General features: G+C 37.4%; 1 protein-coding gene across 3 annotated transcripts in view; it reads left to right on the top strand.

Annotated features, from left to right (window-relative positions):
- The window catches only part of MYO15B (myosin XVB), a 1,190,858-nt gene that overhangs the window by 587,071 nt on the left and 585,742 nt on the right, over window positions 1–18,045 (top strand). For all 3 annotated transcript variants that reach the window (XM_044084949.1, XM_044084950.1, XM_044084948.1), the window contains exons 17-19: window positions 3,053–3,148; window positions 11,431–11,569; window positions 16,698–16,788. In XM_044084949.1, the coding sequence (XP_043940884.1) occupies window positions 3,053–3,148; window positions 11,431–11,569; window positions 16,698–16,788 (326 nt within the window). The remainder of the gene's footprint in view (window positions 1–3,052; window positions 3,149–11,430; window positions 11,570–16,697; window positions 16,789–18,045) is intronic.

Raw genomic sequence — 18,045 nt, 5'->3', positions numbered from 1 at the left:
TCTATTGCCTGTTCTGTGCACATCTCCTCTTATTACTATCATTGCATGGCCTTAAGAATATAAACTGGATACAATTACCCATTTACTTATCTGATTCCCAATTAGTCATGCACACAAACTTATCTAAATTCCAGAAAATGCCCTGCACTCCAAAACATACTGCAGTACTACTCTAGTACCAGAGATAAGTGCTCTAGCAACAGATCCTTTTTGCTTACCATTAAATTCAACAACAAGGCATGTCACACCTCATACTTCAACTACATCTCAAAATTATGGAATCCTTTCCCTCTTACCTCAACCTGACAGACATGTTAATATGTTTAAAACCCAGCTTAAACAGAATCTAAACAACACGTGGCTTTCTACATGTTCCATACCCAGATAACTTACACAGATAATTATTACAACTCCATGGCTACTTCTCTCAGAACATCCTTGAGAAATCCTTTAGGCAGAGAATATTTCTACCCATCTCCTCTCATTCTCACCCTTCTTACCATCTACTTTGTATTCCCCTCCTTTACCATCCAACTCTTTCTTTCTCCTTCCTTTACACTCCCCCATCCACTTTTTCAGTTTGACCAACTAACGTCCATGGGGATTACATTTCCAGTATAGTATTTAATCCATCTTATTCTTTAACTATTTCACTTTTGATAAATGCTTTTAATTCCTAAAAATAGATTGCATTTCCACTCTTAGTGCATGTGTCAAAACAATATTTATACCTATCAGTTACCATATCTGTATCTGTTACTGCAGTTCAGCTAAACAAACTGAATTAAAGTAATTTGGTGATTAAAAATACTTGACCTTTGCACTGTACAAGGAAGTGCATGAAGTGCTGAACAACATTTCTGCACCATAATGAGAGCTTTCTGGCAGTTTCTTTTGATGGTGGAAAAGCTTTTGTATTATGGCTTTCCTATGATCATGCCACTGAACTGAAAGGTAAACTTTAACCTCTGTGACATCATGGTAGTGAAAGCGTGAAGTGTGTCCATAGATTTTAATGGAAGCACTGTAACACATGTGCAGAGGTGCAGCCATTACAGTCTATGGGCACAGAGCACTCTCTGCTTACAGTGATGTCAGAATGGACCACAGTAGATTTATTTGGGTCATGGCTTAATAAAAAGTTTTGAAACTTTTTTACTAAAAAACAGCTCAAATATAGAGTAAATTGCAACAACATAGGTGCATAGCGGCATTTAACTGACTAGATACCACAAAGCACCTATGATCATGACCAAACCACTGTAATATTATGTGAAAAAGTTCTAAAATCTTTGCTGCAATTTCATATAAGAATATTTATTAGCTGTAGTATCATGCAAATGCATGTGTTTTAACAATATGTTAAACAATTTTGTTTCTAAGCTACAATTTTGTAAATATTAATTTTAGAAGAAACATTTTTGTATTTTATGCTACAAATATAGATACTGATTTTGTGGACATTTTCTCCACAGGCCTCCACTGAAAATAGACTTTATCACCCAGTTGGACTTTCTTGGTCAACAAAACCAAATAAAATAAATAAAATAATCCTTCCTTTATACCTAAAGTGTTATCCAGATTTACTTTGAGCCAAGACATCCATGCCCCTGATCCAAAAACAAGAGGGAGAAATGATTCTTCATACTTCAAATGTATACAGACAACTCAGCTATTATCTTGACAAAACTAAAACCTTCAGAAAGTTTGATCAGTTAATCATTTCTGTGAAGGAAAGAAGAAAGAACAAGCTGTGTCTCAAAACAGTTGTCACATGCCTTTTGTTATACCCACCACAACAATGCAATTCCAGGCAGGGCCAAAACCAACTCTACCGGGGTCTTGGCTTCATCAGTGGCTTTTTGAAAAAGGGTAGATTCTAGAAGTAGTCTAGAAACAGCAACTTGGTCCTCTGTTGGACAAAGAACTACAGACTAGCTAGATTCCTTCTCAATGTCTAGAGCAGGTTTGGTTAAGACCACTCTCCAGGGACTTCTGCATCTTCATCCTTTCTCCTCCAAGTCAATATAAGCTATGATAGTTTACTCATATTGCTAAGTCTAGAGAAGCAGTAATGAAATGGTGAATATAGTACAGTTGTGTAAGAAAATTTACCATACAGTAGATGTTCAAATAGATCATTGCTACAATAACTTCTCCCGCCATCCATCCTTATTTTTGTATCTTTTTGTTGCCAGGGTGATGACTTGGAATTTTGCTTACCTTGCACTGACCAATTGTACAGCTATAGTCTCCCTTTCTCTCAGATGGCAGGAAAGCTCTGAAGGGCTTGTAACCCATATCAATGGCTTTCTTCAGCTCTGTTTATGCTGATAATGGTTTGGTTACATGGAAAGTGCCCTTAAGCTTTGGAAGCTGGCCGGGGGTTATATCCTATACAAGATATAAATCCATCCAGCTAAGTCTGCTGTATCATGACTGCTTTTTATAGCTGGTTTACTTACACAACTGTACTTTCCTTGTGCACGTCACACTATTTACAGACATGGCTATACTGACATATTTATAAAATGTATAGACTACCTAGCCCCTTCCATCAAACTCTCTATTCTAAAAACAAGGCTTTGAAATCTTTTTCCATATCTCTGGAAAGACCAAGTTGTTTTGGCCTTCTCTCTTAACTAGGTAACTAAATGTGCTGCTGCACACTTACAGCCTCTAACCCTTCCTCAGGACCCAAGTGAAATGCAACCAACGATGTCAACGCAGACTCTGTGTTTGATTTTCAGACCTTTGCCATTGGTGTTGTGAGAATAACAGCTCCAACCTAATACTCTTTGCTCACTTTCCATGTTCGTTTTATTCCCAATACTTATCAGATATGTCCATTTGTGTTTCATCCAGAAAACTCTGTTCTGGAAATCGGTGAGTGTAATACAACCAACAGCTGGGGATAATGTTTCTTATTTCTTTTACTAGTACTTTTTAAACATGCGTGCCTTTTATTGATCATGATTGCAAACTGGTGCTTTGTGAACTGAGTGCATTTCATCTCTTATTTTTTTAAATCGTGTTTTCTTTGAAATTCTAGGACAACAACAAGAGAGTAAACCTAAAGTGCCCGTTAAAATACAGCTTCCCAAGCCAGAGAAACCTGAGAAAACAGCAGCTTTAGAACCAACAAAAAGTAAGTTTTCCACTGTGGAATACGCTTTAGTCCACTAAGTTATGGCTAAAGATGTATCTGTAAAACAAATAGTTAATTGTGACAAAGCAGCAGCAGTGAAACTATATAAACAAGCCGAGCTGATGAACTGAGGGAAGAGATGAAGGAGATTCCTGATGGTTTATCACCAAATATACTAAACGACTGTTGTGAGGTACCAGTGTGCCAGAAAAGTTTATCAATTTATTTATGTTTCTTTACCAAGTTATCCTTCCTGGAAACAAACCCATTTTCAGAGGGAACAACCCCCAAAAGAAAGAAATTGTATGACATGTAAAGCCAGAGTTTGTGAATATAAATTCACAGGCTAGTTGGCTTCTCTTCAATGCTTCCAGTTCTGCCTCAGAGCTCCGCGGTTCAGGTTTGGCCTGCGGTCTGTGTTTGCGCAGAGTTTGCATGCTCTCTTCATTTCTGTGTGCTATTTCTCTTGGTACCCTGGTGTTCTGCTACCTCACTAAAGCAAATTGGTTCATTTGCTCCTTTGAACTGTAGATACATATACCTTGCATTTTTTTCTGCCGTTGTGAGCAGGGTCACAGTTGAAAAACGCCTGAGACACAACAATTCAGCAATCCCATTGTGAAATTAATAAATTAAATTAAAAAAGATAAGAGATATGCATTATGGATAGAGGTTTTGCCAGTACAGGATAGAAATGGATTTATTGCTAAAAAATATGTCAGCACTGACTGAATTATTAATTTTCAATAAAGAGTTAGGCTCGGCATTGGAAAATGGTTTAACTGTGGTTGCGGCATTTTTGGATTGATTGTATACTAGTCAGGGTAATGCCAAGTCTCAAAACAAACTGATCAGTGAGAAATGGTTTGGTAGTTTCATTTTCAGGTAGAACACAGAACATAGCAGCAAAAGGATATGCATCAGAATTTATGGGGGTTACCCATTGATGTACCATAAGGATTGGTGAGTGGTCTTACAACATTTAACATCTTTATATCCATCTTATCATGGTCTTAAAAACAATACAAATGTCTTGGCTGATGACTGAACAACTGCGTGCTATAACAGAGGACAGGATATGAGGGTCAATTTGTAGGGAGATGAGTAAGCAGATAACAGAATGCTAATATCAGTGCATGTTGGAGATGTAGATTGGCACAGTCATTATCAGGGATGACTTTGTTAATTGAATTACCTTAGAAGAGACAGGTAAAAAAAGGTTTTGACTTTGAGGAATGCCAAAATATAATCATTCACAACACTTTACAAGAGCTGATATTAATGATAATAAAATGTGAGGAGGTTTGCTCTCCTTTCTAGAGTTAAAAGCTGTAACTTCTTATAGACTGAGGTCTGCAGTTTTTTCCTGTTCCAACTCTGTTTTTTTTTTTTTTTGTTATCTCCACAGTTTGGATCTGTTGTTCTACAAACTGTATCCAAATGCAAATAATCCCTCTTCTTTCCTTCCAGAGTAACCATTTGACAGCCAGTTGTGTTTGCCATTGCACACATTTCCCAGAATGCTTCTCCAGTTTTACCCAAGTTGCCTCACAGTTAATGTTCTGCCTTACATATGCTACCTGTTCCTACTATCCTTTTCTCTTCTGCTATACCTGAATAATTGTTTTCCCTGAGATTTTGTATTTACTGTTGTTTACAACAGTAGCGAAGCCATCTAGCATCCTATGCAGTTGCCTAAGCTGCTGCCTCCCTCAACTGAAAATTGATTAGCAAAAAAAAAGGGCAAAAAGTTGAAGACCAAAAAAAAAGAGGAAGACAAAAAGCGCTTCTCTAAAACTGTAGCAACCTGCATGCCCCAGATAAATCACCACACACACTAAGTCCTTCAGCAATGATCAGAAATGCATTGTCTGTATTCATTTACGAAGCTACAGTATCCTTCCGACCCAATAAGACAACATCAGTACTGCTGCCCCACAGTACCTATTGATGATACTTCCTAACAACTTGAGCCTACGGTAGCTGCACCCTTTGCCCCCACAATAGTTACAGTTCTGCTGCTGTTTTTAGTCCCCTGACATCTGACTAAAGCTTTGACCATTGTTTAACAATTCTTCCTTCCCTCCAATCCAGCCAACTCTCTGGTGCTTCTCATACCATGTCTCCTCCATTTTATGTCCCTTGTTGTTATATTTTCCTATCATACTTGTCTCTGTAAGTCTTATTGAGTCTTTCTGTTTTTGCTGTTTTATCTTTCTGGCATTCTGACTCGTCCTGTTTTAGTTGAAATTCATAACTGATATTATATGCCCTTAAAGTCCAGTTTTAGTCAGGTTTGTCCCCTCCAGTGCAAACTGCAGCCTGTCTGTGTCATGGAGGGCCTTTCCTTGTCTAATCTTCCTTCAGTCATTCACTCGTCTTAGCCCTTCCACTTTTGTCCACTACCTGAGTTAGGAGCTGAAATTTCTAATTGTATACTTTCTTACAATGCTGATATCACCTCAGAAAAGGCCATCTTACATGATAACTCCTAGCACATACTAAGCAATTTTCTGCTCTGCAACTCCATTCATGAGACCACTGGTGTCCATATGTCTTTGTATGTTGCTTGTGCCTTCCATGAGAAATGTCCCTTTTTTTCCAAATTTCAGGCTGTTTAATGCTTTACATTGACATGTCCTGCTAGCTCTGTTTTCCCTGCCCACTTTTTGTTCTTGTTTGTTGAGTCTGTGGTTGCTAGACCTTCCTGCCCTCACCCCCCCCACCTATGCTTCAGTTGCTGCAGATCCCTCTGAGCTAACTTTTGCCCTAGGAGATTCCATTCTGTTGCCTTTGTCTGAGGCCATCTTATTGCTCATTTTCAGACTTCCTGCTGCTGTTGACTCCTTTCTTTCTGATGTGATACCCCTTAACCAGTCTTCCTCACCTCCTTTCTCACTTTAGATGTTTTATCTTATCCATCTCCTTCTCTTCTGCTTCCATCTTGCACCTTCTGTTTTAGTCTGCTCCTTGTTTCTAACTTGCTCCTGCCTAGTCTCATGGCTTTGATCTTGTATCGACTGTTGGAGTGGTTCAGTGTCACCATCTCTGTCCTCTTTTACTTCATTGCATCAGTCCAAGTGATGCCTTCTTTGTTTTTTTCAGTTTCCATGTAACTGAATTAAGTAGATGTTGAGCTCACTTAAAATCCTCCTAAGGTGTACCATTTCTGCATGCCTTTTCTTTTGAAAAGTTCTGCCTGAATCTTTATTGGTAGTCTGTGTGTGTGGGTGGGGGACAGTTGTAACAAGGCAATTTATTTGCTGTAGCTAGCATTCATTGATCCATCTTTTTTGTTTAGTCAAATCAGCCAGAGAATACAACTAAAACAATATCAATTTACAGCGTACTATGTCGCCTCACAGTAAGACGCTGACCGGTTTGGCTCTCAGCTAGAGCGTCTTCTGCGTGGAGACATACGTGAATGGGCATGCCTTCGTTGAAGGTTGTGCATTAGGGCTGGCAACTCAGCACGTAAAAATCAACTCCCAATCATTAGCGGACTGTAGTTCCGCTGTAGCGACCCCTAACCGGGAAAAGCAGAAAGACACAACAACCTATCTCCATAATGCATTTTGGCTTTTTCCTTACTTTTCTGTTTTGCTTTTATTTCTGTTGGTCTCTTGTTTTCTGTATGGTTAATGTTTTGGACTAAAGTGGGTATGTCGTAACTAAGGCCGGTATAGTCACTGCAAAGCATAACATGACCTATTAATAGAACCCAATTCATAAGTTGAACTATTTTTACCTCATTCCATATTTGCATACTTAGCCTTGTCTGACATTAAGGGTTATAGCTCAGCTGTGTTAGAGGTTATATAGCCCAGCTGTGTTAGATTGCTTAGATCTGCAGAACACTTCATGAAGTAAGTCTACTGTATGCTGTTAGGCAGTGCTGAAGGGTCTACGCATTCATTCATTGCCTAATTACCACCTATAATCCATTTCTGTGTCACAAGGGATCTGGAGCCTATGCTGGCATTCTGCGGGCACAACAAAGAGAAACTAATTCTGGGTGGGATGACAGCCCATCAGTGGATGCAAACAAACACTCACACACAACAGCACACACATCTGCAGACAATTTGGAGAATCACCAGTTCAACTGCTGCCTGCGTTTGGGTTGTGAATAAAACCAAAATACCTAGAAGTACCTCCTGTGGACAGAGGAATCATATATAGACTCAGTAGTGAACACATCTCAGTTGAGAACCAAACTGCAGAGCACAGGGAAGCGGCAACACTATTGACTGTTGCACCTCATGGCATTTTAGTACAGCATACATATAACTCCTTTGGACTTAACCCAAAACATTTCCAGAAGTCTGTTATAGACACAGTTTACAGTCTTTTGGTATATTGCTGTCAGAGATTATTTGTACAAGATGCACACTGTATCCATCAATGGAAGGACAACAAAGTGTCATCATCTGGTGTAACCACAATGCTAAAAATTCTGCATTCTTTCTTTCTTTCTTTCTTTCTTTTAAACCTAACTTATAGTACAATAAAAGAAAGTTTTATTGCTGGACCTTTTATGTGCTTCTTCAAAGTAGAGTAGAAAACGTTCACCTATATCACATTACGGAGGCTGTTTCATGTTTTGGAAGAGGTAGATTTCTTTGAGGTTTCATGCTTATTTTGGAAAAACCTAACTGATAAGGTTGAAAGTGTGAATTTTCTGAGGTCAGTATCTTAATAACACAATCAAATATAGGTCTGAAGAATCAAAAAGCTAGACAACAGCCTAAACTGGATACTTCAGACTAAACTTTTTCAAACTGAGACTTCTTTTGTGTTTTTTGACATGGGAATGTCACATCAGCAAGAGCACAAAAAAAAAAAAACTACAAGACATATTTCCAGAAACTTAGCCAGCAGACAAGTGCATTGACTAAATAAACCACTAGATTCAAAACCGATGCTAGATTTACGGTTCTGTTATTACAACATGCAGTAATAATGCATTTTAAAGGGCCATAAACTGTACTAAAATGCACACTGCAAAGATTTGACTGACTTGTACTGTACTCTCCTAAGACATTGACACTGAATTTTGTCATTGTTCATAATCTTTAATGTATGCCCTATGATGGGGAATGGTTCAAGGTCAAAGCCTAGGCACTCATTCCAGTTGGGTGATCTCAGTCCATAGGGACTGTGATACAACACACAAGTATGAAAAGACCCATGTGAGCTATAAGGCATAATGTTTCACATTGCACACCACTTCACCCACATGGTGAAGGGTGGTGACAGATATCCATTAGTAACCTAGTGCTAGCCTGTCATAGATTACATGCATGATATCACCTACATTCCTTGAGCAGCTGATCTGTATTTCCAAAATAAAGTAACAAAATGTATTATTAATGTTACTGTGCTAATGAAACTGGTTCATTTTTCAGTATCACTTGTATGGTAGAATATGGTTTACAAAAGTCTTTCCTCTTTTACCATCCAAACTCTAGTTCCTTGATCCCACCTTGTACTGCCCAAAAATGTTTAACCAGATCTCTTCTCCTACACCACATGCATGCTATGTAACATTATGACTCAGACATTAAACACCATAAATACCCAGGTGGAATGTAATACAAGGCCTAAAAGTCTTTGTGTGTGTGTGTGTGTGTGTGTGTGTGTGTGTGTGTGTGTGTGTGTGTGTGTGTGTGTATCCATGAGTAACCTAGTGCTAGTGTGTCATATTACACTAACATACAAAAAAGTAGAAAATGTTTACATTTTATAAAAAAGATATAAAGCACAATAAACCACATACATTTATAACAAAGAACATGGAGATCTTAAGAACAGAATAAAGAAAGCAAATGATTATGAAAAATAGTTGCCTGCTACAATAGATGTTAATATTTTTCAGAAGTAAGGGTTTTACTTCATGCAGTGAGTTACTTTTACAACAAAATTAAAAAAGTAGACATTTGAAGAGAATGAATGCTTTAGGGCAGTATTTTTCAGAAGTTGGTTGTTCTAGATTAAAACATACACTGTATTCTTTAATTGGTAGTGAGAGAGAGAGTTACTAATGTCCAGAAACGACAGGCGAAATGGTACATAATGCCTTGAAAAATAGAAATAACAGTAGTATGGACCCAGATCTATTCCCTGGAAATTTTATCTTGAAGTTTATGGAGTTATTCACAATACCCCTAACTATATTGTTCAACTCGCTATTGAAAAAGTGTATTCTTCCTAAATGTTTTGAACTTACAAATATAACACCTACATAAAGGCGGTACCTATAACTTACAAATATAACACCTATACATAAAGGGGGTACCTATGATTCTGTAAGCAATAAGTTTAACATCACTACTTGGTAAATCTTTTGAGAGATGCAGGCTGAACATTTTAGATAATCTTGGTAACTTGGAAGTTAAAATAAACATGCACCAACATGGAACTGCATACTTCTCAACCTCTTTTTGCAGAAATCTGGACAAAACTAAAAATAACAGGAGAAAGGCCCAGCATCAGGGACAAATTTTAAATATTGTTCTTATAAACTAGAAAGTTGCATAAGGATTTTCATTACTATGCATTTTCTGAAGAATATGAACTGTAAAACTCAAATGGTTGTCATTATTTAGCAATTTTAATCCTCAGTGCATTGCCAGAAAACCACACATTTTATGAGGAGCAGACCAACCATATGATGCAAAAATCTGGACAGTCTGTGAAAATCTGAACAGTTGAGAGGTATGTGGATATGATAAAAGGAGATATATCATACCCACCTTAATATAATTATTTGAATTTTTCAGGTCAGGGTATTACAGTTGGTGTTGTCTATACTGATTTAGTTAAAGCGTTTGATGGTAACCCTCATAATGAGATAATTACTTCTATGAATAAGTAATTATTAACTCTTATAATCCACTTTATTAACAACTGGCTTACTGATAAGAAACAATTGGTCAAAATACTAGGAGAGTATTCTAATTGGTTTAATATTAACAAGGGAATAACACAGAAGTTGGTGCTTGGACTTGTTCTCTTTAATTATGTATTCTCCTTTCTTTCAAATATGAAGCATTATTGGATCTCCAAATATGCTGACGATATTAAGATGTGGCATGTTATTCACTTGGACTGAGTTCAGTGGTTGGGTAATATAGGAATCTAAATCAATATGTGTAAAAGTGGCATAATATATTATGATCCAAGTATTCTATTATTTAAGAATAAGCCACATTATGTCAAAAATAAATCCCATGAGACTGCTAGCATTGTAAATTAAGAATATTACAGCTAAATCTTTATGGGCAGTAAAGCAACAATCTATTTCTTACATTAAGACAGTCATATCCTGTACATGTTCTAGGAATGATTTGCCAATACTAGAAAGCATACAGAGAACATTTACAAAAAAGAATAACATAACTTAAAGAACTTTCCCATAATCAAAACAGATTTATTATCCATACAATACACATGGTTGAGGGAAAGGTTGCATTTGAGCGATAAGGCACTGTATGATGAAGAAATCAAGTAATGCTGAATATAGACAAATTTGTAATGAATAAAAATCTGAGGAATAATAATATTAGTTATAAAGAAGAATTTAGCAGAACTGTAAAAAGAGCTAATGCATCACACAATCAGTGGTTGGGTCCTGGAACAAACTTCCTCTAATAATAAGGAATGTTTGTCACTGGAAATGTTTAAAACTACCTTAGACAAATGGATGGACAGTAGAGTACACACCTTAAATGTGAAGACTGTGCTTTAATGTGGCCTATACACAAGCAAATCAAAAACTATGAAACTGTGAAACTATGCATGACCTTCAGTCTTATGAAACATGTAAATATGGCTTGAGTAACTTGAGGTTTGCAACTGTATACAGATAAGATAGAATGGACAGTGGTATGTGAAAAGACAAAAGCTCTGTGTCACACATTGCTTACACACATTGCATGCAAGTTGCTAAAGACTTAAAGCCTCATTTTACTGCAGAAGTATTGTTTGGGGTGAAACTATAGTTAAGTCATGAAGACAAGGAGATCCATCTGGAGTGCCTGTGCTGCAGTTGGGGTCATGGAATTAAAGCTGGAAAAGTAAAAGGCATACAACATTATGATTTCATTCCTGCAAGTCTAAAAATTAAGAAAAAAGCCTCCCTTTATCTATCATCTCATTCTGCAGTATTGAAGATTCTGCACAGTTTGCACAAGCATTTGCCAGTCCTTTCCTGAATTACAGAGTAATCCACCTCTATTATGATACTGAAATTCACTATAATGTTATATTTGTATTTGTAGATGGAAGTCCTCCAGATATGGTGCTATCTTCAGACAAGGATACTAATCCAGAACCAAGCCAAGAAATCCGCAGTATTATTAAGATGTACCAACAAAAACCACCGCCACCGCTGCAAGCAGTAGTCTATGAGCCAGTCAGGTAAAACATGTTACGCACATAGTCTGTATTCACAAATGCCATCAATTTACTTCCTTGTCTTAAATGACTGTCTGCATTTTGAACTATAAACAATGGCTCGAAAGCTGGTTTGTTATTTAATCTCTCAAGAAACGATTCACCTGAAAGGCTAACTACAGACGAGAGAGAATTAAAATGCTAGTTTAAACTTTTTTAGCATGCTGTAGATAGTTTTGTCATGCTGTGTCAGACCGTAAGGCAGTTTGATTGGCTGGGTAAATGGAATAGATTTTCTGTGGAAACCACTCAAGCTTTGTCATAAACATACACAAGAATCAGCAGAAGCCATGTTCAATCTTCTTCACAAAAAATGCCATTTTGTATTTGCATTTAATTGACAATGAGAGAAAGTTGTTGTTGTGTCTTTCGGCTTTTCCCGGTTAGGGGTTGCCACAGCGGAACTCCGGTCCACTAATTATTGGTAGTTGATTTTTATGTGCCGAGTTACCAGCCCTGACGCACAATCTTCAATGAAGGTACGCCCATTCACGCATGTCCCCACGCAGAAGAAGCTCTAGCTCAGAATCGAACCGGACAGCGTTTTACTGTGAGGCGACAACGCTACCGCAGCACCACCACCGCGGGTGACTTTTCCTAAATGCAGTGGTGGATACATTAACCAGCCTTTCCAAATGATAGTCAGTTGACATGCATTGGCAGAGTAAACAAATGAAGACAATTAAATTCAGGGGGGGGGTAGATGCAAGCATAACTCTCAAACTCTTGGGGCAAAAAAATCTGGACAAAGCCATAAATAAAAATGGGACAAACACCCCAAAATAGGGACAGTTTTTAAATATTGGTCTTACAAACATAGAACATTGATAGAATGACAGGTTTTGCATTAGCATGAATTTTCTGAAGGGTATGAAATATGAAACTCAAATGTCTGTCATTATTTTCTAACTCCAATCATTAATGAGTTGCCTCTAATTTGACAGAAATTTGACAGAAAACCACAATTTTATGAAAAACAGACCAAAAGTATGAGGCAAAAATCTGGACATTCTGCAAAAATCTTTACAGTTGAGAGGTATGAAAGCAAGACTGATGTTGACTACAGTTTACAGCTCTTTCATTAATCAAGAGAATGAGCTGGCATGTCCGAATCAACTCTCATCTAACTTCTTTTGTGTACGCCATTTTTAAATGTCCATGAGAGTCACACAACTGTTTAAAGATATACGTTATTACTAGTCTTTTGTCCAAATGGTGACCTGATTGACAATGCATTTGGCCCTCACCCAGTGTTCTATGACATCAAAGTAACTTAGTAATGGGGTGCAGATGGGTATAGCCCTCTGAATGGGGAGGCAGGTGAGGGTTACTCTACATGTAACCTTTTTAAAGTGAACGACATTTTGCTATTTTTCCAATAAATGGCACTTGTTCTGAAGAATTCAGAGATGATGTGTAGGAAAGGGGCCATTGTGGCCACATGGAACAGTATTCTGACATTTTTAGTGATGTCATTTTCATTTAATAGCATTCACTGAAGAGCATTATGATAAAGTCCATTTTTTGTGGACAGCTCGTATTTAGCCATCAGACCTGATTGCTTCAGGCATATCATCTTGCATTTTTCTTATGTTACTCTCCTTAGGATGGGTAAGTTATTGTTATGCCAGAGGAAAATGTATGGGATACTGACCTCCTCACGTCATTATCCTTACTGTTAATTATATATTTTAATTAATGTACATAACTTATAAATAAGGATTAAAGGGATTGTATTCTGGCATTTTGATGACTTCTGTGTTGCAAACTTTCTTTTTACTGGAAAAATAACTTCTGTGATGGGCTGACATCCCATCCAGAAGTGGTACCTGTCTAGCAGATGTATGGGAGTATAGACGTCAACATCTTGTGAAGCTGACAATGGAAAATTAATGAATGAATAGCAACTTACTTAGTATAAGGAAGGCAGAAAATGCCATAGCACTGTGAGATGCCTCAAAATCCGTATAAGGCAGAATTACTGCAGCATTAAGAGCAGGTAAATGTTACTGCCTCACAGGTACAGGACACATTTCACACTTTTGTTTTCTGCCTGTGTGCTGTTTGGATGTTCTTCTTACATTTCGATGGGTTTCATTTGAATAGTTAACTTCCCTCTTACCTCATAAAATAAGCTGGCCGATTGGGGTTATTTGGTTTAAAAGTGTCCATTAGTCTATTATCTGGAAATAGGTTGTAACTGTTCCCCTTACTAATGGATGTGCTTATTTCAGCAGCGATTAATCTACAGGCCTAGCTCACTTATTTTCATAGATTTAAAATATTTTCAGAAAAAATCTAACTTTGGTCATATCATGTGTCATACAAATAATTTCCTAATGACATGAGCAATGTGGGGGTTAAACCTGGCCAAAACACTTACCTCACTTTTCATTCTCACCAGTGCCATTTATTAAAGTGCAGATTAACTCATACTTGGATTAGTTTTAATTGATCACTTAAGAAAGTATTGACTCCATTATACCCATCCCAATTCCAAAAATGCTCATCAAATGCATGCTTGAACAAAACTGCACACTCTGGCTTTTTAAAGTGCTTTCCACTGGGCTGTTTACAGTCCATTTTTTTCTTCTCAATTAATGTCAGTGTCTCACAAAGACCACTAAACCACCTCTCCTTTTGTTCCAGTATATTGCATCCCTCATCTTTGTCCCTCCCATTGTTGGTGGGGTTTTATTTGTGAACAATTTGGTTCTGTATGGAGATAAAATGTTTTCATTCAAGCCAAAAGAACAAGAAAGACAGAGACATATAAATTACTCATCTGGTTTATAAATAAGGACTCACTCGGTTCAAAACTACTTAAAGATAGCAATTATTTCTGGTACTGCTGTTAAATTAAGTGTACCACATCCAACTTGGTCCCACTAACTACAGGAAGCCAAAACAATTGAACATTGGAAGTGTTCAAGACTTTAGCTGAACTGAGCCATAATTTCTTCAAACTACCTTGATGTTCTTTTCATAAACTCTTCTTATAACTGAGCTCAGCTCATCTTGTTAACTACCTTAGTTTTGCAGCAGAATATTGTCTGATTACGTAAATACTTATGCCATAATCTGAGTATGGGTTTTCTATGACTTCCTCTGCCACTTTGTTAAAACTAACTTTCCTCGAAGCCCATTTAATATAATTGCACTAGATCAATCCATCCACAACCCCTTTTCCCACTTACACATGGGGATGGTGTTTTACTTCAACACTGACAATCATCTAGAGCCAAGGCTTACACCGCCGGGTGGCTAGCCCTGCAGCAGTATAGCTGCACTACAGATGAAATGTAAATAAATAGTTGTCTTCCTGTCCACCTGCCTTCTACATAATACGTGTTATGCTTTTATAAAATACTGTGCTTAATTTTCTGTCCTAAATTGTCTCTTTCTCTTAACTTTACATAACCCTTCTATATACATCACTACTCTGTATTAGATCCCATAGAAGCTTTCTCGTGTCTTGGGCATAGGCTTTGGAATTTATTTCATTATCCTACAATCTTTCTCAGACCAACTGATTTTCAAAAAGGCATTAAAACTTACCTTTACAGCAAATCATCATGGCTTAAGCACACTTTTTCTTTATATTTACTTTCAGAGGAGTTGCTAAGCTATACACAGGTGATACAAACAATCTTATTGACAGAGTTAACAGAAATGAAGTGGACTATAATGTTTTGTAGTATGCAACTAGCTTTAAGTTTTGCATTCTGTGCAATATTTCCACTTATTGTATGCCATAGGTCATGAAGGAGAATTATTCAGTATATATTGTCTCAAACTCAGCTTAACTGAAAGTTGTTTTGCATGCAAACGTGTTTACAATGGCTTGTACATGTCTGCTTTTTATCACAAATACCTCCAGCAAGGACCTATGCTCCCTGAGCACCCTACTCCTTCTAGTAATCTCTGATGTCATTGCACCTCAGAAGATGAAATACTTCCCCATTACGGTCTTTTCTTCCAAAGAATGAGCAATCTGGTTTACCATACACTGTCCCACAGTTCAATGTTGCATGACCAACCTTCACCTTAAAGCTACACAGTTACCAAAAGATTAAATATATAATTAAATGAGATTAGCGGCCTTCCAATTCCATATGAATCTTAGGAATTACTAGCAGATCCATGCCGGTGCTGTACAGTTGTGATGCATATTCACTAAAACATCTCAATAATTTGGACAGGTGTTAGACAGCCATTTTCCAATACATTTTTGGCTGGCAGTTCCAATCAGCTGAGCTTGAATTTAGAAGAAAAGCTATAACCTGCTAAATAAATATTCTGAGCATGTCCTCATCCATTTTGTGATGAATGTCCAGTTATAATTCACAGAATGAAACCACAATATTTATAATTCTTTGGTATGGACTCTCATCAGTACTAAATATAATGTAAACTAAGTCACATGCTCCCAAAACTCATAGCTTCATCTTGATTCTTCTGTCACAGTTACAGAATTGCTCATCTTTTAGCCTTGATGTTTCTCATAATAAATGAAACACTTCAGTAGCATTACACATTCCAGAAACAAAGCTCATACATACATAGCCCTCTCAGTAGTAATGCTGCTTTTAAACTAGGACAGTTGAGTGCAGAGGGCAAACTTTCTACTCCCAATGTGGATTCAAGCCTCTTGCACCTCTTGAATGTATATACACGGACTCCTCAGTCACAAAGCTGAAGGGAAAAGAGAAACTCCCATTTGCAACGCACAATACAATGCATTATCAGTAATCCCACACATGCTATGTATGTTGTCCTCCATCTTGACTACTTGTCTTTGGACAGTTACTAACTGACTACAGCTGTAACAGTTAACTGCCACTTTGAAAGAAGAAGGGATTCCATAAACTTTTTTCAGAAAAAAATGGGATTGGCTGATCACATTTCATAACAAAAAGTCTGTGATCAACGTCCTTTGATTGTACATGTAGTGTCTGCCACTGCAAATACATATACTATTAGATCATATAATAATCATATGCCATGGCTTGGAAAGGAAACAGAAGTAGAACTGTTTCAATCAGATCACAACAGTCACTTTTTCTCTTGTTTTCCATCCTTTCCCATGCAGGAAGCCAACAAACCAGTTTCTAAAGAAGAATGACCCCAAGGAAGAAGCACTCACCATGCTAGGATTAAATGAACACCGTCCTCCTGCTCCAGTGAGTTCTAAAACTTGAAATATGTAATAGTATGCTTTTCTGATGTAACTTTTCTTAGATAATCATCTTTATATGGCTGTATATAAAAATGTACAAGATATTCATCTTTGTGTTCTTTTAAAATTAATTCTGTTTATAGAAAAAAAAGAAAAGAAAATTGCACAGAATTGTGAAAGTTTACAACATTAAAGCAAAACAGCTGCTATTTTATGATAACCGTGTGACTTTGGATATGACTGCACAGTTTACATGTGGTTCATAGGTTCATAGGTATTTATTAGGCTAATGACCACAAGGGCCATTTTAAACCTAGTCATGTACCCCAAATTTCTGACAAGTACTGATACCCTTGATAAGTGTAAGCATGGGCTTGGGAGATGAACCATTTACAGTTTACCTGTGTCCATTAGAGACATAGGTGCCAATCCAGGGATGAATTTCCCCTGTGGAAATTGTTCACCATTTTTATTTCACTTCTGTTTTTAGTCAAATTGCTATTCAAAAAATTCAGGTACTGCAATTGCCTGCATTACTGTGCCTGTTAAATAGAATGTTATTGCTGTTTTCACTGTTTACAAAGCTTTTTTTTCTATTTTCACTGTTTGTTCAGTTTTTGCGTCTTTCGGCTTTTTCCCGGTTATGGGTCGCCACAGCGGAACTCCAGTCCGCTAATGATTGGCAGTAGATTTTTACGTGCAGAGTTGCCAGCCCTGATGCACAACCTTCAACGAAGGTACACCCATTCACACGTCTCCACACAGAAGATGGTCTAGCTGAAAATCGAACAGGACAACGTCTTACTGTGAGGCTACAACGCTACCGCAGTACTACCACCGCAGTACATTTACTGGCATTGTTCACTGTTTTAAAACTACCTGTTCTGCTTGTTCTGGTTTTCCCAACAAGCAGTGTTTAAATAACTGATCTTTTAGCTGTTTAAAATACTCTTTAGAGCTTCCTTGGTGATTTTCTGCTGTTTTAAACATTTTTTAGTGTTGCACTGCTGTTTTTCTGCTGTGTTAAACCTTTTCTAGTGTTTCCACTGAAACTAGGGTAGCTAGTAGCTGTAGCATAGTCCAGTTACAGACTTGTTGCATCTGGGTCTGTCTGTAGTGGTTGTTTGTTCTGAGCACATTTTCCAGACCATCTTGGATTGGAAGGGCCCTAGCTGCACTTTAGTGAGAATATTGTGTTGATTGAGCCCTGTCTGGTAAAGGGAGTTCAGTCTAGGTCTTACAATAAGCATCCTTATTGGTC

This window comes from Protopterus annectens, chromosome 10.part0 (genome assembly GCF_019279795.1).
Source record: "Protopterus annectens isolate FY-2018-M chromosome 10.part0, PAN1.0, whole genome shotgun sequence".
NCBI lineage: Eukaryota > Metazoa > Chordata > Ceratodontiformes > Protopteridae > Protopterus > Protopterus annectens.
The sequence above is the reverse complement of the archived record's forward strand: the minus strand, read 5'-3'. Positions and strand labels throughout refer to the sequence as shown.